Genomic DNA, 20,176 nt, shown 5'->3' on the forward strand with positions numbered 1-20,176 from the left:
TATTTAACGATTTTAAATAGTACCAGAGTATTGCCAAGTGAATTTGTAAGAAGAAGAGTTTATCTATGCGACAATGCTTAATATCAATAGTTGTTAACTATCTGCTACTCAAGTATATAACAATAATAAAATTAATTAATGGAAGAGGAGATAGAAGAAGGTGAAATTATCGATGATTCACAGGACTTACCGATAAAGCAGCCTAACAGATCTCTTGAAGAGGCAAATCCAGTATGGCCAGTGCAAATGCCTCATTTAATCTCGAATTCACATCTTTCTATTGGCAAGAATTATAGCACAAGTAATACCGATCGACCAAGAACCAGGCGTATAGTGGACTATGGACATGGAAGTTATCCTAGTTTTTGTAGGGAACCGAACACATCATTCCGACGATTCCAAGAACGTACTAGCTACGGAATGCCATCAAGCGCTCCAAGGCCAAATCTTTTGCCGATGTCTCGTATCTTTCTATTATATTATTAATTTATAAGTAAGATTATTATACTGATATGGTCAGATTCTGGTTCTTGAAGTTAGACAATGTCTAAAATATATTTTACGTAATAAATCGTTAATGGTAGTTCTACTAAGAAGTAAAAGTGAGCAGTTACTACAGTACGCCAATTTAAGTATTATAGTGTGATGTAAGGCTTGCAAGCTGTAAACGTGCACATACTTTATTTCTAAGATCAGTAAATACAGTTGTCATCTAAGTACATACATATATTGCACAATTACAATCTTCTGGTCTCTCGTAGTAAGTCATATATTTACTATTTATCCATCACGATATCAATAGGTAATTCTGAATTTTTCATAGTCTATTAGCTAATTTATGTAGTGTACTTGTCAATTTAATGGTCCAGTTTGTAGCCTTAATATCGGTAATTTCGTTCAACACCAGCGAATTTAGTTCGTAGAACTAGAGTAGTAAATTTGGTACCCGATGGATCGACCAGGCCACGATTTAGCAAGAGCGGAATAAATCGAAGGAAGAAATCATTACAGAAGAAAAATTTCAGCCCACTAAATGAGCACGACACAGAGGATGTAACATTTGAAGAACTGTTGCTTAAGAAAGAATTATTGCAACAGCAACTACAGGCGGAAGTAAAAAAAGAAAGAGTTAAAACTGAAGAAACTAATTTTAAAAATAAAGCAAGATTACATGCATGTAACTACTAGTAAAATAAAATTAATACAAAAAATTATGACTTGTGTTACACACCTTTACATGTTGCGTTTAATAATATTTGAATTATATGTAACCTTTACAATTTATCATGCTTTTGTATTTGCTAAAATAATTATTCTAGCTTCAACCATTGAGAAAGCAAACCACCCTCTAATCACTGATATATCAGCCGGATCAAGCGTTAAAGATCAGTATATTTCAGATCAATCTGTTCGGTAGCCTGGCAATTGATATTACTAATTCGTAACGCAGTGTTTGAATGATTTGTTAAGTTTTCCTATTGTATGCGTCTATATTCTATTATAGACTCAATAATGGAAGTAAAGCGGGTGAAGAATCAGCGTCAATTCTCGAGCCCTCGGAGATATCGATGAAACATCCACAAAATAAGTAAGTTTACGCATATAAAGTAAAGTAAGGGTATGTTACGAATATTTCATATACGGGCACCATACACAATTATACATTTACAATAGAATTGGTGATCTCAGATCCTTTTGGTTGTCATCGAAATATACAAATGATAAATTAAGTAACTTATAATATTTCTTCTGCCTTCTACAGGTATAATATGAGAAGCACGTGCAAAACTCCAGAAAATATACAGCAACAAATAGTACAGTTGGATCAAGATCGATTAGATCAGAAGCAAAGGTACAAGGGTGCTGTAGCTGATCCCGTTTACAAGGGTGATACCTACAGAATCTCATCAGAGTGTGGTAGTAGGGATACAAATCTTAGAAATAAATTGAAAAATCTTAAGAAAAGGCAATTAACGAGAAAAATAGCAAGAGCGCAGCGAAAAAATAAGAATGGAAATAAAATTCCTGGATCGCACTTAGTTCCTGTTGTAAGTAATATGTTCGTATGCAATATTACTTTTAGTTTGTTGATTGGTACTGACTGCTTGCCTGCATTCTTAAAAACTTATAGAAAATTAACCGAGATGTTGATCAAGACATATTTAAAGAGAAAGCTAGAATGATAAATTCTCCAACCATTGACAACTATGTCCAAGTTCCTATGGATGTGGATTCGAACTCGGAGATCAGTGACGATATCTCACTTATTAAAAATAAATCTCATATCGGTTCAAAATTTCAAGATACGTTACTGATGGAGAAAGCGATTAACGATAGAAACAGTGGTACTGCTGAAAGTGATAGACCAGCTGATACCAAATTAGCAGATGGTAAATGTTGATGAATCTCAGCTAGTAGCTGGTCACGGTTATTTATGAATAGAATTACTTCGTAGTCACAATATGTTATTTTTATTTGGCGCTATAACTGTTATCTCTTTGATTTTAATACTGATTTGATATTTTAATAAAGGAGAATCTATGACGTTTTTCTTAATAGATATCCAGGAAGATGATGAAGAGAGCATCGTTGCTTTAAGGAATGCAGTCTTAGAAACAATGAAAACTAAATCTTTGGTTGCGTCTGCTGTAATAACTTTTACTATCTGTGTTGAACGCTAGTACTAATGTTACAACTCTATTTGATTTACATACGCTCAAAGTCAAAAATTTATGAGTTTCATTTGCTTCGAAATTTATACAGAAAATTACTGAAAATACCAAATGCAACAGTAAAAGTGAATCTAGCGACAGTAGCAATATAACTGCTATAGCGGTAAGCCTTTCTTTACTGTGGATTCGGTCACTATGAGGTAGTAACAAAGACTAAAAAGTCTATACTATGGATCGCGATTTCCTTAGTCAATAGTTAGATATATAAATTTATCGATGTTTTACAAAATGATTGAAGCTGAGTATACGAAGGTTTTATGTTTGTATAGCCAAAATCTCCATATCACCAGGAAACTGTTAATCCTATCATCATTCCTCTAATGGACAGTGATAGCGACAGTTATTCAGAATCAGAGGTTAAATCAACGAGCTTAGAAACTTCAGTTTCTAAGGATAGGAAGGCCTTTCAATTAAGCTTGGATGCCATGATTAAAAAGGCTAGAAATGCTACGGACGTGAGTATCAAGAATCAAAGTTGTAGAGCAAAATTTACCTACCTTCATTTACAGTTTGAACGTTAATCTTAATCAATAGAACGCAGGTAGGCAATTCGTTCCGTACTTTCAGTATGTATTGTATTTCAGATAATAAAAGATAAAGCAAGGGTGGAAAATTACGCTGATACTGAAGCTATTCATACGCCGGAGCAAATAAAAAATTTAAATCCAGAAAAACTTTCTGAATATTACAAGTTAAAGGCGGAAATTGCTAGGCGAGAAATGGCGAAAAAACCGCTCTCGGAATATGGTCAATCTAAAAGTAATTTTAATCATAGGATTACCAAATACGTTTCAACCTGAATAGTATAACTTTTAAACTAATATTTTGAATGTTTTATTGTAGAGGGCTTGTTCGGTATTGAAACCAAAAGCAGTAATGATAAGTTGAAAATGATTGACAGATATAGGTGTATAAATTTTAACTTTTGCAAAGGATAATTTAATCAATTGATATTAGTATTTTACCATTAATGTATGGTCCACTCCATGAAGTTAATTGTCAATCGTCAATTAATTAATTATAGGAAAGATCGTCTTGCTTATCAGCGTTTAGAAACAAAAATCAAGCATGAGATTCAAAGATTGCAGAGCTCAGTGAAAATTAAAGAAGCAAAATCGAACAAGCTTATTGAAAAACAGACAGTAAGATCGCTATAGTATTTATATACTGCAAAAAGACTTTATTATAACAATGCAGTAGCATACATAAGAGATTCTAAGCCTTGGACTATAACATTAGCAATTACAAGCGGCTATTAAGCAACATGAAAAGGAAATACTTGAAAAAAATGTGAAGGTATACATTTATTGTTTGGTAATGTGAAATGCGATATTTTTGAATGACTACTTAATTCCTAATATGACGAATAAATATTTATAGTTAGAACGAATTCAAAACTTTTCTATAAAATATATGGAATTGATTAAATCACTTGAATCAAAGCAACCTAAAGTAGCAGAAGATTTGAACAAGGGTAATAGTCGCGTAACTGCTGGAGTGGAAGTTGGATCCAATAATAAAGCGGGTATTACCCCGCTAGCTAGTGAATACTGTAGTAGACTTACGAGTCTCTTAGACGAAGCAAATGAAATTGTCAATATACATTGGTTGCGCCAAATTGATGTAGAATTCTCATTCGTTCAGTTGAAGTTACCTATTTTTGAAATATTTGACCGACCTCTTGAGGTAATAGCGAAGAATTTGATCACGTAATAAATAAATACTAAAATATCATTATTGTGTAATTGTATGTTTTGCTTGGTTTTTCACTTTTTCTCGATTAATTTTAGACATTAGTTGACATGTTAAATGTCGAAGAAATCGCAATCGCTGCACCTACTCGTATAGCATTTATCAAGAAAAGCCCGTATAGAAGCTCTCTAAAATGCTTTAGATCGTATAGATTTAGTCCTTATTTTCGTACTCAGAGCAAGTTATCTGTTATGTCGGAGTCTATTTCACACAAAATTGATCCGAGTCGAATCATCTGTCCCTTTGACCTTCAAGGTGTTTGCAACGATGACCAATGCAAATGGTAATCGTTCTTTACTCTTACTGTTATATAAAGGATTCGCTACGAAAGAATCATTTGTTTTATCTTTTCAACTAGGCAACACCTTTCTACTTCTACTTTATCGGAACGAGAAATTTTAATGGATTTAGCTTCATATTGCTCATCTTTAACTAAAAATATTATGGAAGACACTATTACTACTACCGATAGCATTAGCAGATTCGTTTCTGATTGGTCACAAAAGTACAAAGTCCTAAATACAGAAGAAAAATGTTTACTTTTGATCAATCGAATTAATGAATCCAGGAGAAAGACATTATACCATATTTCTTTCCATGAACGTGCTTGGAATCCTATCAGCGGCTTTAGGGTGATCCAAGGTTTTAACTTCTATTTTATAACAAAAGTTCTTTTTTTATGTGCCATGCAGTAGATTTGCGAATCATCTACTATCTATTTTCTGTATCAATTTAGTAAACTACTATTGTTGTGCTGTAGGGAATGTAGCCTCAGATTACACCAAATTTGTTCGGAGGATGCTGCATTCTACAAGCTCCATTTTTCCGATTACTTACAAAAGTGAGGATTTTGATAATCTGCAAAATGTACGATATTTTCCAATATCAGCACTTACAGAGAACGTCAAGACTCCAGCTGAAAGACGTATTGATGATTGGATATGCTTAGCCGACTTAAAATTAAAAAAAAATGATTTAGAAGGTTGCCAAAATGTTTTAAGCCATGGCTTAGAAGCTTATAAAGAGTCTGAGGTAGTATTGCAATCACTAATTATACTTCGCCTAGAAAACTAATGTAGGCCTTTAATGGACTAATTTATGATCGTATAGGAGCTATGGATTCGCTATCTGAGAGTTCATACGAGATTAAAGCAAGCGCAGAATGCTCTATCTTCGATGCAACTGATTAATTTATTTAATAGAACTACCGAATATTGCTTATCTTATAATATAATGTGGCAATGTTTACGTATATCTTCATCTTACGATTTAAAGTTGAAAGTATTAGATGATATCATGCTCTTTTTAAAATCTGATACCAGTGATAAATCTGTCCGTTCACATCGTTTTGTCGAAAGTATTCTGTATCGGATTCAATTAGAAATTTTAACGGGTAGAACAGGAGCAGGGAAATTACTGAAGGTATAATGCTAGAGTACTATAATGTCAGATCGTTAAATATTAATTAATGTAATTTATATATTTAACTTTTTAACCTAGGCCTTTATTAATCGGGATGGTGATGATACTATTATACACTTTCTGACACCGAATGATCGATGCTTCATTTGGCTCTGCTTTATTTATTTGCAATACATTAAAACCCTTCCTTCATCAATTTTTGGTACATTGAATGGAGTTCCTGGTGAATTAGTGTGCAAGGTATGTTATCAGCGTAAAATTTTTTTGATATATAAGTGAATATTTCTTGCAAATTCGCTTCTAGGACTGCTTTTATATTCCGTGGCGAAATATTGTGGATATTGACTATGAATCTGTTTTGAAACTTTTTCAAAGTATGGATGTGAGGATGTGCTCCATTGCTCTATAGTGCTAATTCTTAACGTTACTAACAAAATTTACCCCTTCACGTATTTAATCAATCTTTTAGTGGGCCTTAAGGCTTCTTCTAATGATTTAAATAAAGTTTCACGTGACGCTTCTACTTGCCTTCCGTTACATATTAACCTTCTGTATTTTCTGTATTCATGCAATAGGTACGCTAAAATCGACTTGCAATATTCTCTTTTAATTCTCGCATACGTCTCAAAGATTTTTCTCTTTAATCAAATGTTAGGGTTGACAAAGCACTCCAGCTGTGTTGGCGTCTACTAGAATCAAATGAAAGCGTGCTTGATCTATGGCATGTTTATCTGTACTTACTTCGAATGAAGAACCTTTCTGATGTTGAAACGTCTTTTTACGTAAACCAGGTAAATAAGTAGTTACCCTAGTATTGGTATTGTATAATATTAACAATGATGAACTTTATCTATTCTTTTAATAGTGTTGATCTCTTACATTTTTAAATCATCCAGGTATTTAATAGAGCTAGTAAAGCTATGCCTGGTCACTCAAAGATATATTACATACTAGGAAAGTTTTATTTTATGCAGGTACAAGATTACATATTTAGGGTTTACTACATTATGAACCTTTTCTTATACCCCTTGATCGAAATTTTTAGAAAAATTTGAGCGAGGCACTAAGATATCTTCGATTGTGCGCTGTATCGAAATATACTGTAAATAATTCGAACGAATCGGTATGATCCTCAGGACCTGAATCTTTAACTTTTCAAGATGTATTGATATTTCGTTGTAATGTCATTGCCTCCTTGATCTAAACGCTTTCAGTATTCTTATTAATACCAGTCTTTTTTCAGTCGTGTGATGTCTTGGATGTTCATGCGCTTTATAAAAAGCTGCTTGGACTACCTTTGCCATACAACTATCGTCTTCCAGATTCTGCAATGAAAATTGAAAATCCAGATACCCAAAATGACTTACTATATATTTGGCTTTGTTACTGGTACAGTACATTAGATGAGTTTAACGTTTCTGTATTCATTAAGTACTCTTAATCATTGCAAGTATTATTAAATTATTAAATATTATGTATCCTGTCTTGTTTAGCCTCTTGTTAGAAATTGAATCTGTTGAAGATCAATATATATGCGACGTTTTTGAGGATTCTATCGTAAAAACTATGGCTCTCGAAAACAAGAAAGAATTATGGTTGGAATATATGTACTTTCTTATGCGATCGCTATCTAAATGTTCAAGCGAAGAAGATTTTGGTAAACGTTTGAAGGTAAGGATTACCGTCAGGTTATTTATCCCTGAGTAATATGTGATTAAGGATTATACTGTATATCATCTTTTTCTAGGATATGATCAAGAAGTGCTGGCGATGTGTTGTAGTTTCTTGTCCACATTCTCGCTCTTCACCTTATCGAAATGGTTCAAAGTGGAACGACTTTCGTTTTTGTAATCGGGTATTAATCACTTTACAGCGTCTGCCATTTAATCAGATAAGATTATTGATGTACTGTATATATAGTAATGTATTCTTTATTCTGTAAGTAATTTGAAGTGCGAAATAATTTTAGCTTTAGGAGTAATTGTTAAACTATTACATTACTAGATTTTATCTTTGCTGATTATCTGTTTACCGAATTCCTTGTTCACGCATTGTGTGGAAAGGTTTCTTTCCACCATGCCACAAAATGCTGGTTTAGTAATCAGGTTAGCAATATACATACACAGTTTCGTTATTGATGCCTAACGATGATCTTGTGATGCTTTGCACTGACGCTTGTGTAAAAAGGTTATTAAAGGAACTAGAGTTAGCAAAATCGCATCTTCTGGATAAAACTATCCTTACATCTTTGCTGCTTAAAAATCCGGAATGTTTACCAGTGTGGCGAATGTACATATATCGTACTTAATGTTAGGAAATCATTCATGTCTTTAGTTGTAAAGTAAAGTTATTTTCTGTTGCAGAATTATTACATTTGAAGTTCAACATGGTCGCGTTAATCAGGTCTACAATTAGTTCTAGTTATTTCTAAAATAATGTATTTATACCTATCGTATTGGCTTAAGCGGTATGGACTTATTACTCTACCATGACTAATGCTGACAGTTTCGTGCATCTTTAGGCGCGATGGTTATATCAACAAGCCACTGAAGCAGTACCTTTATCGGCAATACTCTGGAGAGAGGTATACATGAAAAGCTCTTTTTTGCAAGGAAGAAGGTGACTTTCTATCTTGTTTTACTTGTTGTAGTACATACAGTTCGAGGTACAACACGAGAATTTTCAGGCTATTGAAGATGCTATCGAAAAGTGTAAACATCATGGCGTTTGCTTAGGAGATTTAAATACAACCTACAGCTTACTGAAGTAAGCAAAACTACTACAGTCCTGACGATTGTTCTAATATCTACGGTCTTTTCCCAATTTTTCAATTTGTTATCTTCATTTCCGTTGCAGATCAATAACCACCTGATATAAAATGATATTATGCACTACCGTCCACTGCCCATAACGGAGAGTGTTCTAGTTCAATAATTGAATCTTCATAAAATTAATTTATATAATAATTTTGAAGCTACTAATCTTTAATAATTTTATTAATTCAGGTGAAACTTAGTCAGTGATTCCGTGAAATATTTATATTAATGATTTGACTGCTTGCTATTTTCAACAACCAATGAAGAAATCATTTCATACTATGGATAATCAGATTATATCAATTATGGCTGCTGTAGGATGTAGCAAGAAAAATTTAGCTTGGCATCTACGGAATACATAATTTAAAACGTTTCACTGAAAACATAACAGCTCGTTTCTTCACGAAGTCTAAATTTTTGCGATCATCATATCAGCCAATTTGGCTTTAAGCGAATCTATCAAGACATGGGAAATACACATAATTGAGTAGTTTTATCAATAATGCGATCTGCCAAGCTATAAATAGTTTCACAGTCGTTGAAACTAATTGTATTTCATTTGTAAAGTTTGCGCAGACCAAAGTGATGGAAATATAATAAAAAATGTTTTATTCCGAAACAGCTAGTAAATAGTTTCACATTTATTGAAAGAATTTAACATGCAATCCTTTGGCAGTCTTAATTCACGTCTTTAAACTTTGCGTTAAATTAATTTCATACCGCGCACGTAACGTTTTCATTAAATTTAGATTTAACTAATTCGGCAATACACAGTATGTTCATGTCTTAGATAAGAGTCTCAACTACACTACACTCGAGAGTAGTTGTCACGAAAATTCAATTCATTCTCTTCAACCTCTACCGTTTAATAGTTTACCTGATTTGATACTGTAAAACACGAGCGTGCATGATATATTTACTTATAAATAACTACATTTCTTCAGATTAAGGACCGAAAGATAAGTCTAATTTCCGATTCTGAAATGCTACTAAGCGATGATTTTATATAATGTAATCGTAAATGAATAACTGGCTAGGCTATGGTTTGGAACGTGATGGGCTAATGTGATTGATATTCTTTGTAGATAAACCTATGATATCTAGAAGTTATAACAATAGCTAGTGATTAAGGTCATTATCACTTCATCGCTTCTTACAAATATGTTTTCAAATATGCGCGCTAGAACGATTTATGAATAGTATTACGATAATGCTTATTTTAATATCAAATAGTTAATTCCTTACAATACATGATGCTGTACAATAACTTCCACATCGTTACCACCTTCTATCATACTATACATTACTGTACTATTATCCTGGCACAAATAAATATTATTAAGAGGAAATTAATTTGGCAGGAAACAACGAACAATACAATCGGTGGCATGATGGACGAATGTTGCAAGTTTTGAATTGACTACAATCCTAATAATCTAAAAGTATTCGTCAACCATATGAACAGCAATATAAACCAATAAATGTAAATAATTTCAATTATAATTAATTAACCAAGTTGTAAACACGCTATTCTGTGTTGTATGCTGCTTAGCTAGTAATGCGTTGACAGTGAAAAAAGAAAAGATAATCTTTCAAAGACCAAGACTGCAGTGTAATCAATTACCTGACGAGCGTTAAGTTTTTCATAAACACGATATCTATAACATTTCGTATTTATCACGATCACGGAATTCGACTCATTTTACTATAGGACAATTCTGAGAGTTACAGGGTTCCACTTCGACTACAATTGGACATCTCGATTCGCCTTCAGGTGGCATTACTACGATATCTCTTTTTCTAGTCCGGAAACCTCTACCACAAGTTTTACTGCATGTGCTCCATGTTGTCCATTCATTAACTTGACATTTAACTATAAATTGAATAGATGTCTTCATTTAATACCGTGGTTATACAAGCAAGGATACGATAAAGAGAGACCTCTATTATACATTTAACGACCATATGTATATATGAGATTACAGAACTTTTTAAATTAATTATTTTTTTATCCGTAGTAATATCAGTAAAGATGATTCTACCTTTTCCGCATTCAGGCAATTTACAAAGCTTTCTTTGATCTAAAACAGGGCACGGCGGACGTCCATTGGCGTTTGGTTTTTGATTCCGAAATCTATATTTATATCCTTTGCCGCAAGTTCTTGTACATTCCGACCATGGACTCCATTGCATACAATTAATTAGTTCTTCTGTTGTTTATAAAGATGTATTAAAAATAATCAAATAAAGGACTCGGATTTATATTATACTATACCTGGACATTTATATTTGCATCGTTTAGTCTGTTTTAACGCCGGACAAGGTTTACCGCCATTACTAGCTGGTCGCTCTACGGTTCTCGTCCTGGTTTTATTAAAATTTGCATTGCAAATTCGAGGACAACTGCTCCAGGTTCCCCATTCTGAGACTATGCATTTTACTGGCTCTGAAGGTGATATTGGTAGGTAGGAAATATGAATACTACTAAAATTCGATTTACCTAATAAGCTGTTTTTTAAGAATAACCTTTTGGTTGAGGATAACTTACTACATTTATCTAGACATGCTTCATCGAATGCTTTGCTCTCTTCAAGATTAGGACATTTTTTTCCATTATTTTGAGGCTGTTGTAAAATTGCTCTCTTTCTTGTAGTATGTGTCGTGTTGCAAGAGCAAGGAGACCATTCTGTCCATTCTGATACGACACAATCTTTAATTGCTTTATAGTAGCAGTAAGAATACATCCACTGTTTATCGTACGGTAATATTAATTCAGTGATGGTTTACAGTAGAACTACAATCAGAGTTATCCAGAATTTAAACTAACGCTTGCTGTTCTTACTGTTGATGATATCATATTGATAAATCACTTACAGCACCTATCGATGCATTCTTTATTATGTTGGATTATTTCTTTGGTTGGCGGGCACTTCATTTTAAGTCCTGCTTTGATAATATGCCTTGTTCTACTTTTAAGCTGTTGCGCTAGTGTATCGCATATAGTTGGACATGGTGTCCACTGCGACCATTCGGTCACTTTACATGCAGTTCCTGATTGTAGAAAGTAATAATTTAATTAAATAATGTAACTAATAAAAAATTTCGATTCATAAAAATAGAATGCTACTAATAGCCACAAATCTTCTATGTTAGTTTTCCATTCTTAAGTGTCATCGGACGATAAATGTTCTAAATCCTTACTTTACATGTAATTACCTTCGGTTGGGCATGGTGCTGTTAAGCAGCTTTGTGTTTGAATTAAGATAGGACATTGATTTAAATTTAAATTTGGGTTTCCTATAATATGGCGGTGACGCCTTCTTTGGCCGGCACCACAAGAAGCAGAGCAAGAACTCCATTTAGTCCACTGACTCACCGTACAGCGATCACGTACTAAAAAATTGAGGGAAAAAATGATATAAATATATATACTCCGCTACATTAACATAATATTGCCATCAGTTTCGTATAAACTTTACATTTACAATAAATTTGTCAGACTAACAACCTAAATGATGGAATGATTGTTTGTGACACAATCGCAAAATGGGATTAAAAGTGACTTGGTTCAACTGCACATACACATATGAATTTATTGTATTAAATAGTAGTAAATAAATAGTGATATACACTGGAAGTTTAACCGTTACATGATACAAAAAGTGATAAGCTTTTTATAATTTCATAATACGCAAAAGATTTTCGATGACAATAGTAATTATAATTAATCTTTATGGACTTTACAACTAGACAAATACAGATGGTTATAATCTTATTGCAGTTTTTAGGGATCTGGTTGCCTTACATTTTCGTATGTCAGATTCTAAGCTATTCTTACCATATTTATTGCGCTTAGTTATTACAATAATGATAATAATTAAATGTGCGAGTATAATATTGTATGATATCAATATTAATCGTAAATAAAGAGGCTACCTGAAATTTCAACGGTTCGTGTACAAGTTGCTGTAGATATTTTCTCAAAAGTAATTTGAGCAAAAGGTGGTATGGATGAATGCGCTCCATTAACATAAAATGGCGAGCTAGAATTATTAGAGAATAGCGCAGTAATTTTTTGAACAGTTTTTTGTGGTTCCGTTGGATGATTAGGGCTAGTATAAGAAATGCCATCGTCAGTCCCTGCGTCAAGTAACGTTAAGTTTACGATCAAGCTGTCTCTCCAATTACAGTCACTTTTACAAAGGTCTAAGGAGTCCATTCCAACAAACCAATCTGGGCTTGGAGATATCTTGCGAACAAACGAAACAAGGTGGTGCATCTGATCGACGGTAAAACTGACGGCTTCAGTTTGATGTATGTCAAAGTTGCTGCGAATCGTGAAGTAATCAAAAACTCGCCTATTTTTATTGCTGATAATATCCCGTAACAACTTGGCTGTAAATAAATTATTAGAAAATAAATTACTTTTACATCACCAAACAATCGATTTTCCTAAAAATGGTTCGTACCTTGTACTTTACATTAATTTTACTGTGAAGTCTTTCAACGGGATAATTACTACTCACTACTCTTACCTTCGATAGATGATAAATTTATTAAGCCAATTACGGTTGGTTTTATTATTACAACAGAAATACAGTATTACCAATGATAATAAAATGATGAATTGAAGCCTTTCGGTGTATTACAAGAATGCGACAACAAATAACAATCCGTCATAGATAGTAATTTATGGCGCACTTTTGATATACAAATAGGTCATGTTAATCTTCTTGTATTAGAGTATAGTGGTTGTTCATCCGATAATATGTGATAGTAATGTAAGTGTCGCATTATAAGCCCTTTTCACGCTTTTTCGAAAACTTACCCGCAAAATCCCATTCAGCGGCCTCCTTCATAAATGTACTAACGATGGTGTTGTAGTGATATAGGTAGAAAGTTTGAGAGTGTGTAGCACCTATTAGATTGCCCCAGCGTGGAAAGGAACGAGTTGGAAAATCTTTTGGATGAGTTTCTTTATTCCATATTCCTTTAAATTTCATAGAGTAAGTTGCAGGTCCACAGGCGCAACAGGTCGTTCCAGCTGATAGAAACAAGTGTAGCGATTTAATCATAATATGAGTATATCTTATAAATGATATAGTATTTATAAAAGTGACCAGACAAATATTGAGTACTAAATTTTACCTCTTTGGCAAATTTCTAATCTCAATTTACCGTCATCTTTAAACCACTGCGGCATAGTCTGAACGACAGTTGCCCTGTTATATCAAAATACAATTTCAGTATCGGTAAAGTATGAAGTACATTTCGGGAATAGGATAGATATCTGTTACGGTGTCGTTTCACCATAAAGAAGTTAGTGATGTTTCATAGCGTAACTTTACATAGATTACGAGATAGTTCATATTTTAGACGTCTTGTAGTTTAACATATGATTGTGACTGATTCATATTAGATTACATGTTATTACTTGACAGATTCTGTAAATGGATATATAGAAATCTGAATATCTTGTGTTAGGCATCGGAACTTGAGTACTTAAATACCGTACGCCATATTAATTAGCTTTTTAGATATAAATCTACCGCCTGATTTACAGGCGCTATTAATACCAGCTATAACTTCTAGCAACTGTAGAAAAGTATGTAAGCCCGGAATTTTATAGAATAAAGTTAGTTCTTTAATTTATTGTTTAATATGAAATTATAACCTATAAATCACTGAGAATTAGTAGAATTAACGATAAGTGCTCCCAAGCGTTTCTTAGACAGATTTAAGTGCCCTGATACGTGGTTCAGGGAGAAGATTTGTAGATTTAGAGTTTTCGTTGTTTCTTACATACGTAGCTGTTTCGTGATAAAATCATGTTCATATATCGGTTTATTAAAATTATAATTATAGTTTACGCTCATCAATCATGGACTACAGAATCAATAAATAGCAGTATATGCGGCTGATTTAAACTGCTAATAAGCAAAATCTGACATATCTTTGGTACTTTGCTATGTTCTTTGTTATCAGGCTTAAATCTATCCACAATTATAAGCATTTATCTAGAGTATAATGACCCGGAAAGTTTCTTTTAATGCGTATTGATACTAGATAGAGAAGGTTTTGTAACGAAGATGTAATATTAAATATGAGAATATCTATTATTATTCTTCATTATAAAATTGTTGGAATAGTTACTATTAATAGCATTGCTAATACAATAAATCTTGCCAAGTAATGCAATTTACTTAGAAATCTCTCTTAAGATTGTTACCATAGGCTTGTAGTTGATAAATAATTTTCGGTCTTTTAAAATAAGCTTTTGGTAAATATGCCATTAATCGTTATGTCACAATATCATAACATCAGTTAAACAACTAGATGTACGTACATTTTCGGGTAAATATAATTACAGAACATGTAAACTAATCCTTCTTGTATTTATGTTGTCTTTTGTAAGAACACAGCTACATTAATTTGCATTAAGAATATGATCGCAAGTTCTGCCATATTTGATTAACACCTGAAACTACAATATTTGTTAGGATCTCAAACTAGATTCAATATTGGTATTTGCATAGAAAATAGAGTATTAAAGATATTTTGTAAAGACAACATGCTAAACAAATAATAATCTTAGAACATCGGGCTGATCTAGTATGGATCTTGAGGTTGGGCGAATATGAAGGCAATTGCATTACAAAAGAATGAGGGATAAGATTTAATTTAATATATTAACTTAAAAAACGAAATAAAGTATTAGTTACACCACTATGGAGTATAAGTTGTTTAATATTAGAGCATTTTCAGTCTGCGAACTTTCATGTTACGTATTTTTAGCCTATTACTTTACTTCAGGTTCATACGAAGTTTAATATATAATGTGAATATATATATACCATTTATATAAGATCAGGCATTCGGAAATAATTTTGCTACCTCATCTTATTGAGGAGTAAAAGATATTTCGATTAGTTCTCTTACCGAAAAATTATGCAACCGCTCCCATTTTTAGGTGCTATCCATTTAAATTTAACGAAATATTTGTCTCGGTTATTGCAATGAGAAATCAAGTTGATGCATCCATGGACATTCTTGCCTGCACATTGTCCATCGTCAGAAATCGGCTGCAATTCCCCTGAGGGCATATTTGCCGCTATATTGGTAGCTTCAATGGCATATCCACGAAAGGTACGTCCGTTACCCATAAGGAATACTAGAAAGATACATTTATGATATCTTATCTCTGGCCAGTACCATTTACAATAGTGATTTACTTATTGTAGAAGCAAATGCTGTCGCTATTTATATAATAGATTATCAAATTTTCCATCTCTTATTTATAAATTACGAAAAATTTCATGGTTCTAATTTTTATAAACACACTCTCTCAAAATAATCATTTCCGTCAGTAGTTAATATTGAATCAGTGCGCTAATATCGACTTTAGATATTAAATATCATTATACAATTAGCTGTAGCTACTTCTCAGATTAATAAATTTAAAAGATCATGATTCCACATATATCATATTACGAATTTATCGTCTTTAGAATAGCAACAATGCAAAATGCTTTGCATCGTCTCTCTACCATAAATTTCAAATCTGATAACAAATACAAGTATACAGAATTATAACGGGTTTCGATAGCATGACTGTATCTGATGCGGTGAGATTTATATGATATCAGATCAGTTTATAAATAATTATACTGATCGATCAAAAATGTCGTATAAATTTTCATTTTCAGCTAATTGAGGCCGTTGGGGAATAATAAAATAGTATTAAATTTCTGAGAAGAGGCTATAAATAATCATAATGATTTACTGCAAGTTAGCATCCTTCGAATACTATTGTCTCCGTGCGCGAATATAGCAAATATTTTGTTTTAATTAATTCAGAGCTATTAAGCATCTTATTATCTAATAATATAATCCTTCAATTATTGGAATTCTATCTATTAGATACAAACAGAAATAATTTTGATTAATGCTATAGATCATAACTAAATTAAATTTTATGTTATTGTTGATGTCAATACGGTAGATAATTTGACTCATACTACATTAGTTTATTGAAACATGCATCATGCCTTCACAACTATGATCGAAGTTTTACCAAGCTTTATGCAGTATTAAATTTGTACTTACGAGAACTAATTGGTGTCATCACTTTTAGTAGAAAGAAATTATTTATGTTTTACTATAGTTATAAATTAGGATGTACAAGACTTGTATAATATTGCTTTTAATAGGTACATAGTATCAAGGTAAAGTGATACTATAGTAACGCGATATTCTAGGAATTTTCATAATTTATGTATTTCAATAGATCTTAAACCAGTGTAAATTACCTAATAATCTTTATCATCCCGTGATAAAATGATTTTTACGTAGTCATATGCAATTTGCTAGCAATCAGTTTTATAAGTACGGTACACCAAGACAAGACAATAGCCATTTCAAAATTTCCTTTAAAGACTCTTAGATGAATTTAAATTGTTTCATGGCTTAGCAAGTATATGTACTAAAATATTTCCTAGCATACTGTAATGTAAATATATAGTGATAAAATTACGCTATAATTTGTCAGCTACGTCCTATTACATTATCACCACCTTTACCTTTGCAAATAGCAGAATATCTCATCCCTATCTAAGTTAACATTAATTTTTAAAGAATTTTCCTTCGTTGTTAGTTTAATGTATAGTTTTTAACCTAAAATATCTCCACCTTTACCTTTACAAATGGCAAAATATCTCATTACTACCTAAATTAACATTAATTTTTTAAGAATACTTTTTCTTTGTTAGTTAAATGCATAGTTAGTAACGCAAAAATTCATTAAGAGCTAAGATTTATGCAGTAAATCCCAGCAAAAAAAGATTTTAAATAAAAAATGTAGCAGTTAAAATTATTATGAAACTAAGTGAAAGCGTTGGAAAATTAAATATTTGATGTCTAACAAGGAATGCGAGAAGATATATGTATTTTGATCTAAGTACTCAATTAGGCAGATTATTGAATATAGCATTTACGCATAATGGCCTTTACTATTTCAGGCGTTTTTGTATTGTAATAGAAATTACTGTTTTCGTACACTAAACTCTCAACTTTAACCCATTCAATGATATTTACTTGATCTAAAACATAATCGTGAAAAATAAATTAGCATCAGAGGTGATTTTAAATCTCCTATTTTTGAAGATAGCACCTTATGATTGCTAAATGTTAAAATTTTCAGATTTATTAAATCGATCAATTGAAGAATTGTACCACTGTACATCATCATTAAATGTTTTTATTTTATGCTTTCAACTACAATAAGATTATATAATAGTATTGTATTTTTAGTACATTACATCAATGAAAGTGATTCAAATTGAATCATGTGTTGCATTTAAATGGTGAAACTAACGTATTATTTCTTGTAAATTAAAACGATTTCCAACCAATATATGAGCTAGATCGACTATCAAATATTAAAAACAACTTTTCGTTTCAAAAACTTAGTCGGGAGCAAGTACAGGTATCATTGTAGGATTTTATTCGATCACTCTGTCTAATTAACATATACAGGAATCAGTACAAGATATCGCTTTAGACAGCATACGTGTAAGCTAGAGTAATTCTAATTGAAAGCTTAAAAATCTATAATACAGTAAGTAAAGGTTCGCTGCCCTTTTGAGTCTAATATTTAGAAAGGTCATAGTTTACCATTTATAGTAAGGGTGGTCAGATAGAAGACTAAGATGCAGCAGTCTATCGCAAAATATACTCTAATATAATGAATAGAATACATCCAAAGGAATAATCAGAACCGATTTTTATACGACATTAAAATAGTTTTATAAATGTTTAGGTATAATTTGTATTTTATAGAAATAAAGCGTTTTATTGGTAGTAAAAAAACAGCATAGAAAATATGCACCACGCACGGTAACAGTACTGTAGAATCACAATTTAGTTGTGGCATAGTATTACAACTGGAGCTGATATTTGTCAGGATGATCTTATAATAACAAATTTCTTGGATATGAGCCAAGCCATCTTTAATACTAGTATTTTATGTCCTTCAAAATCATAGTTAAATGCGAATGTAAAAGAAAAACCTCATGAAAAGCACTGTAATTTACCTAAATTAAGACTGCATCACTGGAATTGCAATCATTCATTTTACTAAGCAGGTAAGACTAAATCGACTACGGTGTGTTATAACAGCGAATACATCAATGTCCGAAGTCTTTAACTTAGCAGCATATAACCAATTGAAGATTGTAACGACTAAAGATAGGCTTTTGAGTAGACATTTAGTGTCCCTAAAATTAGATGTTATCTTCATTTATGACAAGTGAAGAGTCAGAATGGTTGAAAACTGTAATTGAAACTTTCATTAACTCTACAAATAAGTTTGATAGTACGTAAGGAGTCATAACAGACTTACTAATAAATTTTAAATTGGCTATCTATTGAAGATATTACTCTATTTCAATCAATGTGTAACATATCATTAATCTGATAAACAAGCTGATTTTACTAAAATTTAAAATTTTAGCTTGCGTAAGACACGTGTGCGATCAATATTGAAATCGAACCCAAATAGTTTTTAAGGAGATTAAATGGACTAATTAAATTAGCCAAAATTATCAAGTTTACTTTGAACTTACAGTTGTATATCTTATCAGCCTGATATGTTCCTGGATTATTTTCAATTATTATACTGTAGCCGTTGTCTCCAGGTGTTCGCTTAACATTCTCTCCGTGATTAGGTATTCGACTACAATCTCGATCAGGAATCCCGTTTGGAAAACAGATAGCTGGACAAGGGTTAAGGATTAACGATAGAAAAAGTAGATGCAAAATTTTGGATGGCGGATAGAAATAACCCAAATATAAGATAGTCGTAACCATAACTATTACGAGTATATTTAGGTAGACAACCGGTATGCACTTGCATGAAAGTTTAATTCAACGGCAGCTTAATGACAATTTTAGGAGTGAAAATAGTTTGTAATGCAAGTCAAGACAATACCATAAAGTAATATTTGCCAGGGAAAGCTATAGCTATTATATTCTACTCTTGTTTTTTTAGCGCTAGTTGGCCCGAGCCACTACGATGCTCATATTAAGCTTAAAATGCTTAGTACAATCACGATGATCCTATATTCTTCACTCTAGCGGCAAACGTTACACTCGTCACTATACTTTAATCAGGGTATTTTTCAATCTAGTAAAAATAATACGTAATATTACAGTGTGAGTCTTCTATCTTATTATCGTAATTAATGGTAAACTGTAAGAATACTTAACATTGGCCATGTAGCTAGGATTAATTTTCTGCATAATATATACTTTACATCATCCAATCAGAATAATCTTTCATCTAAACAAAATAGATCGAATGCTGTGTACATGTCGTATGCATGAATTGATCACAAATTCAGTTCTCCAACTGGGAGTAGTTAGTTGCTAACAATTATCGGACTCATTTGATAAACA

At 32.2% G+C, this 20,176-nt stretch overlaps 2 protein-coding genes across 2 annotated transcripts; one reads left to right on the plus strand and one right to left on the minus strand.

Annotated features, from left to right (window-relative positions):
* Positions 1-138: 138 nt before the first annotated feature.
* Positions 139-9,209, plus strand: TRIADDRAFT_61836 (uncharacterized protein; the record flags this gene model as incomplete). Its single annotated transcript, XM_002117724.1, has 32 exons — positions 139-301; positions 908-1,177; positions 1,320-1,413; positions 1,505-1,588; positions 1,763-2,048; positions 2,132-2,390; positions 2,533-2,648; positions 2,764-2,835; positions 3,023-3,187; positions 3,317-3,491; positions 3,576-3,639; positions 3,757-3,874; positions 3,972-4,028; positions 4,113-4,418; positions 4,523-4,767; positions 4,843-5,126; positions 5,245-5,516; positions 5,760-5,906; positions 5,985-6,146; positions 6,211-6,280; positions 6,376-6,481; positions 6,562-6,697; positions 6,803-6,880; positions 6,952-7,029; positions 7,150-7,295; positions 7,400-7,577; positions 7,654-7,761; positions 7,911-8,011; positions 8,270-8,309; positions 8,428-8,490; positions 8,557-8,672; positions 9,158-9,209. 32 exons carry the CDS (start codon positions 139-141, stop codon positions 9,207-9,209), a joined length of 4,611 nt encoding a protein of 1,536 aa, XP_002117760.1.
* A 1,210-nt stretch (positions 9,210-10,419) lies between these two features.
* Positions 10,420-13,925, minus strand: TRIADDRAFT_61837 (uncharacterized protein; the record flags this gene model as incomplete). Its single annotated transcript, XM_002117772.1, has 9 exons — positions 10,420-10,595; positions 10,765-10,932; positions 10,998-11,168; positions 11,271-11,441; positions 11,597-11,773; positions 11,939-12,115; positions 12,659-13,117; positions 13,551-13,766; positions 13,871-13,925. The coding sequence occupies 9 exons, from the start codon at positions 13,923-13,925 to the stop codon at positions 10,420-10,422; spliced, it is 1,770 nt and encodes a 589-aa protein (XP_002117808.1).
* Positions 13,926-20,176: the final 6,251 nt, after the last annotated feature.

Source organism: Trichoplax adhaerens, genomic scaffold (assembly GCF_000150275.1).
Source record: "Trichoplax adhaerens TRIADscaffold_28 genomic scaffold, whole genome shotgun sequence".
Classification (NCBI taxonomy): domain Eukaryota; kingdom Metazoa; phylum Placozoa; class Uniplacotomia; order Trichoplacea; family Trichoplacidae; genus Trichoplax; species Trichoplax adhaerens.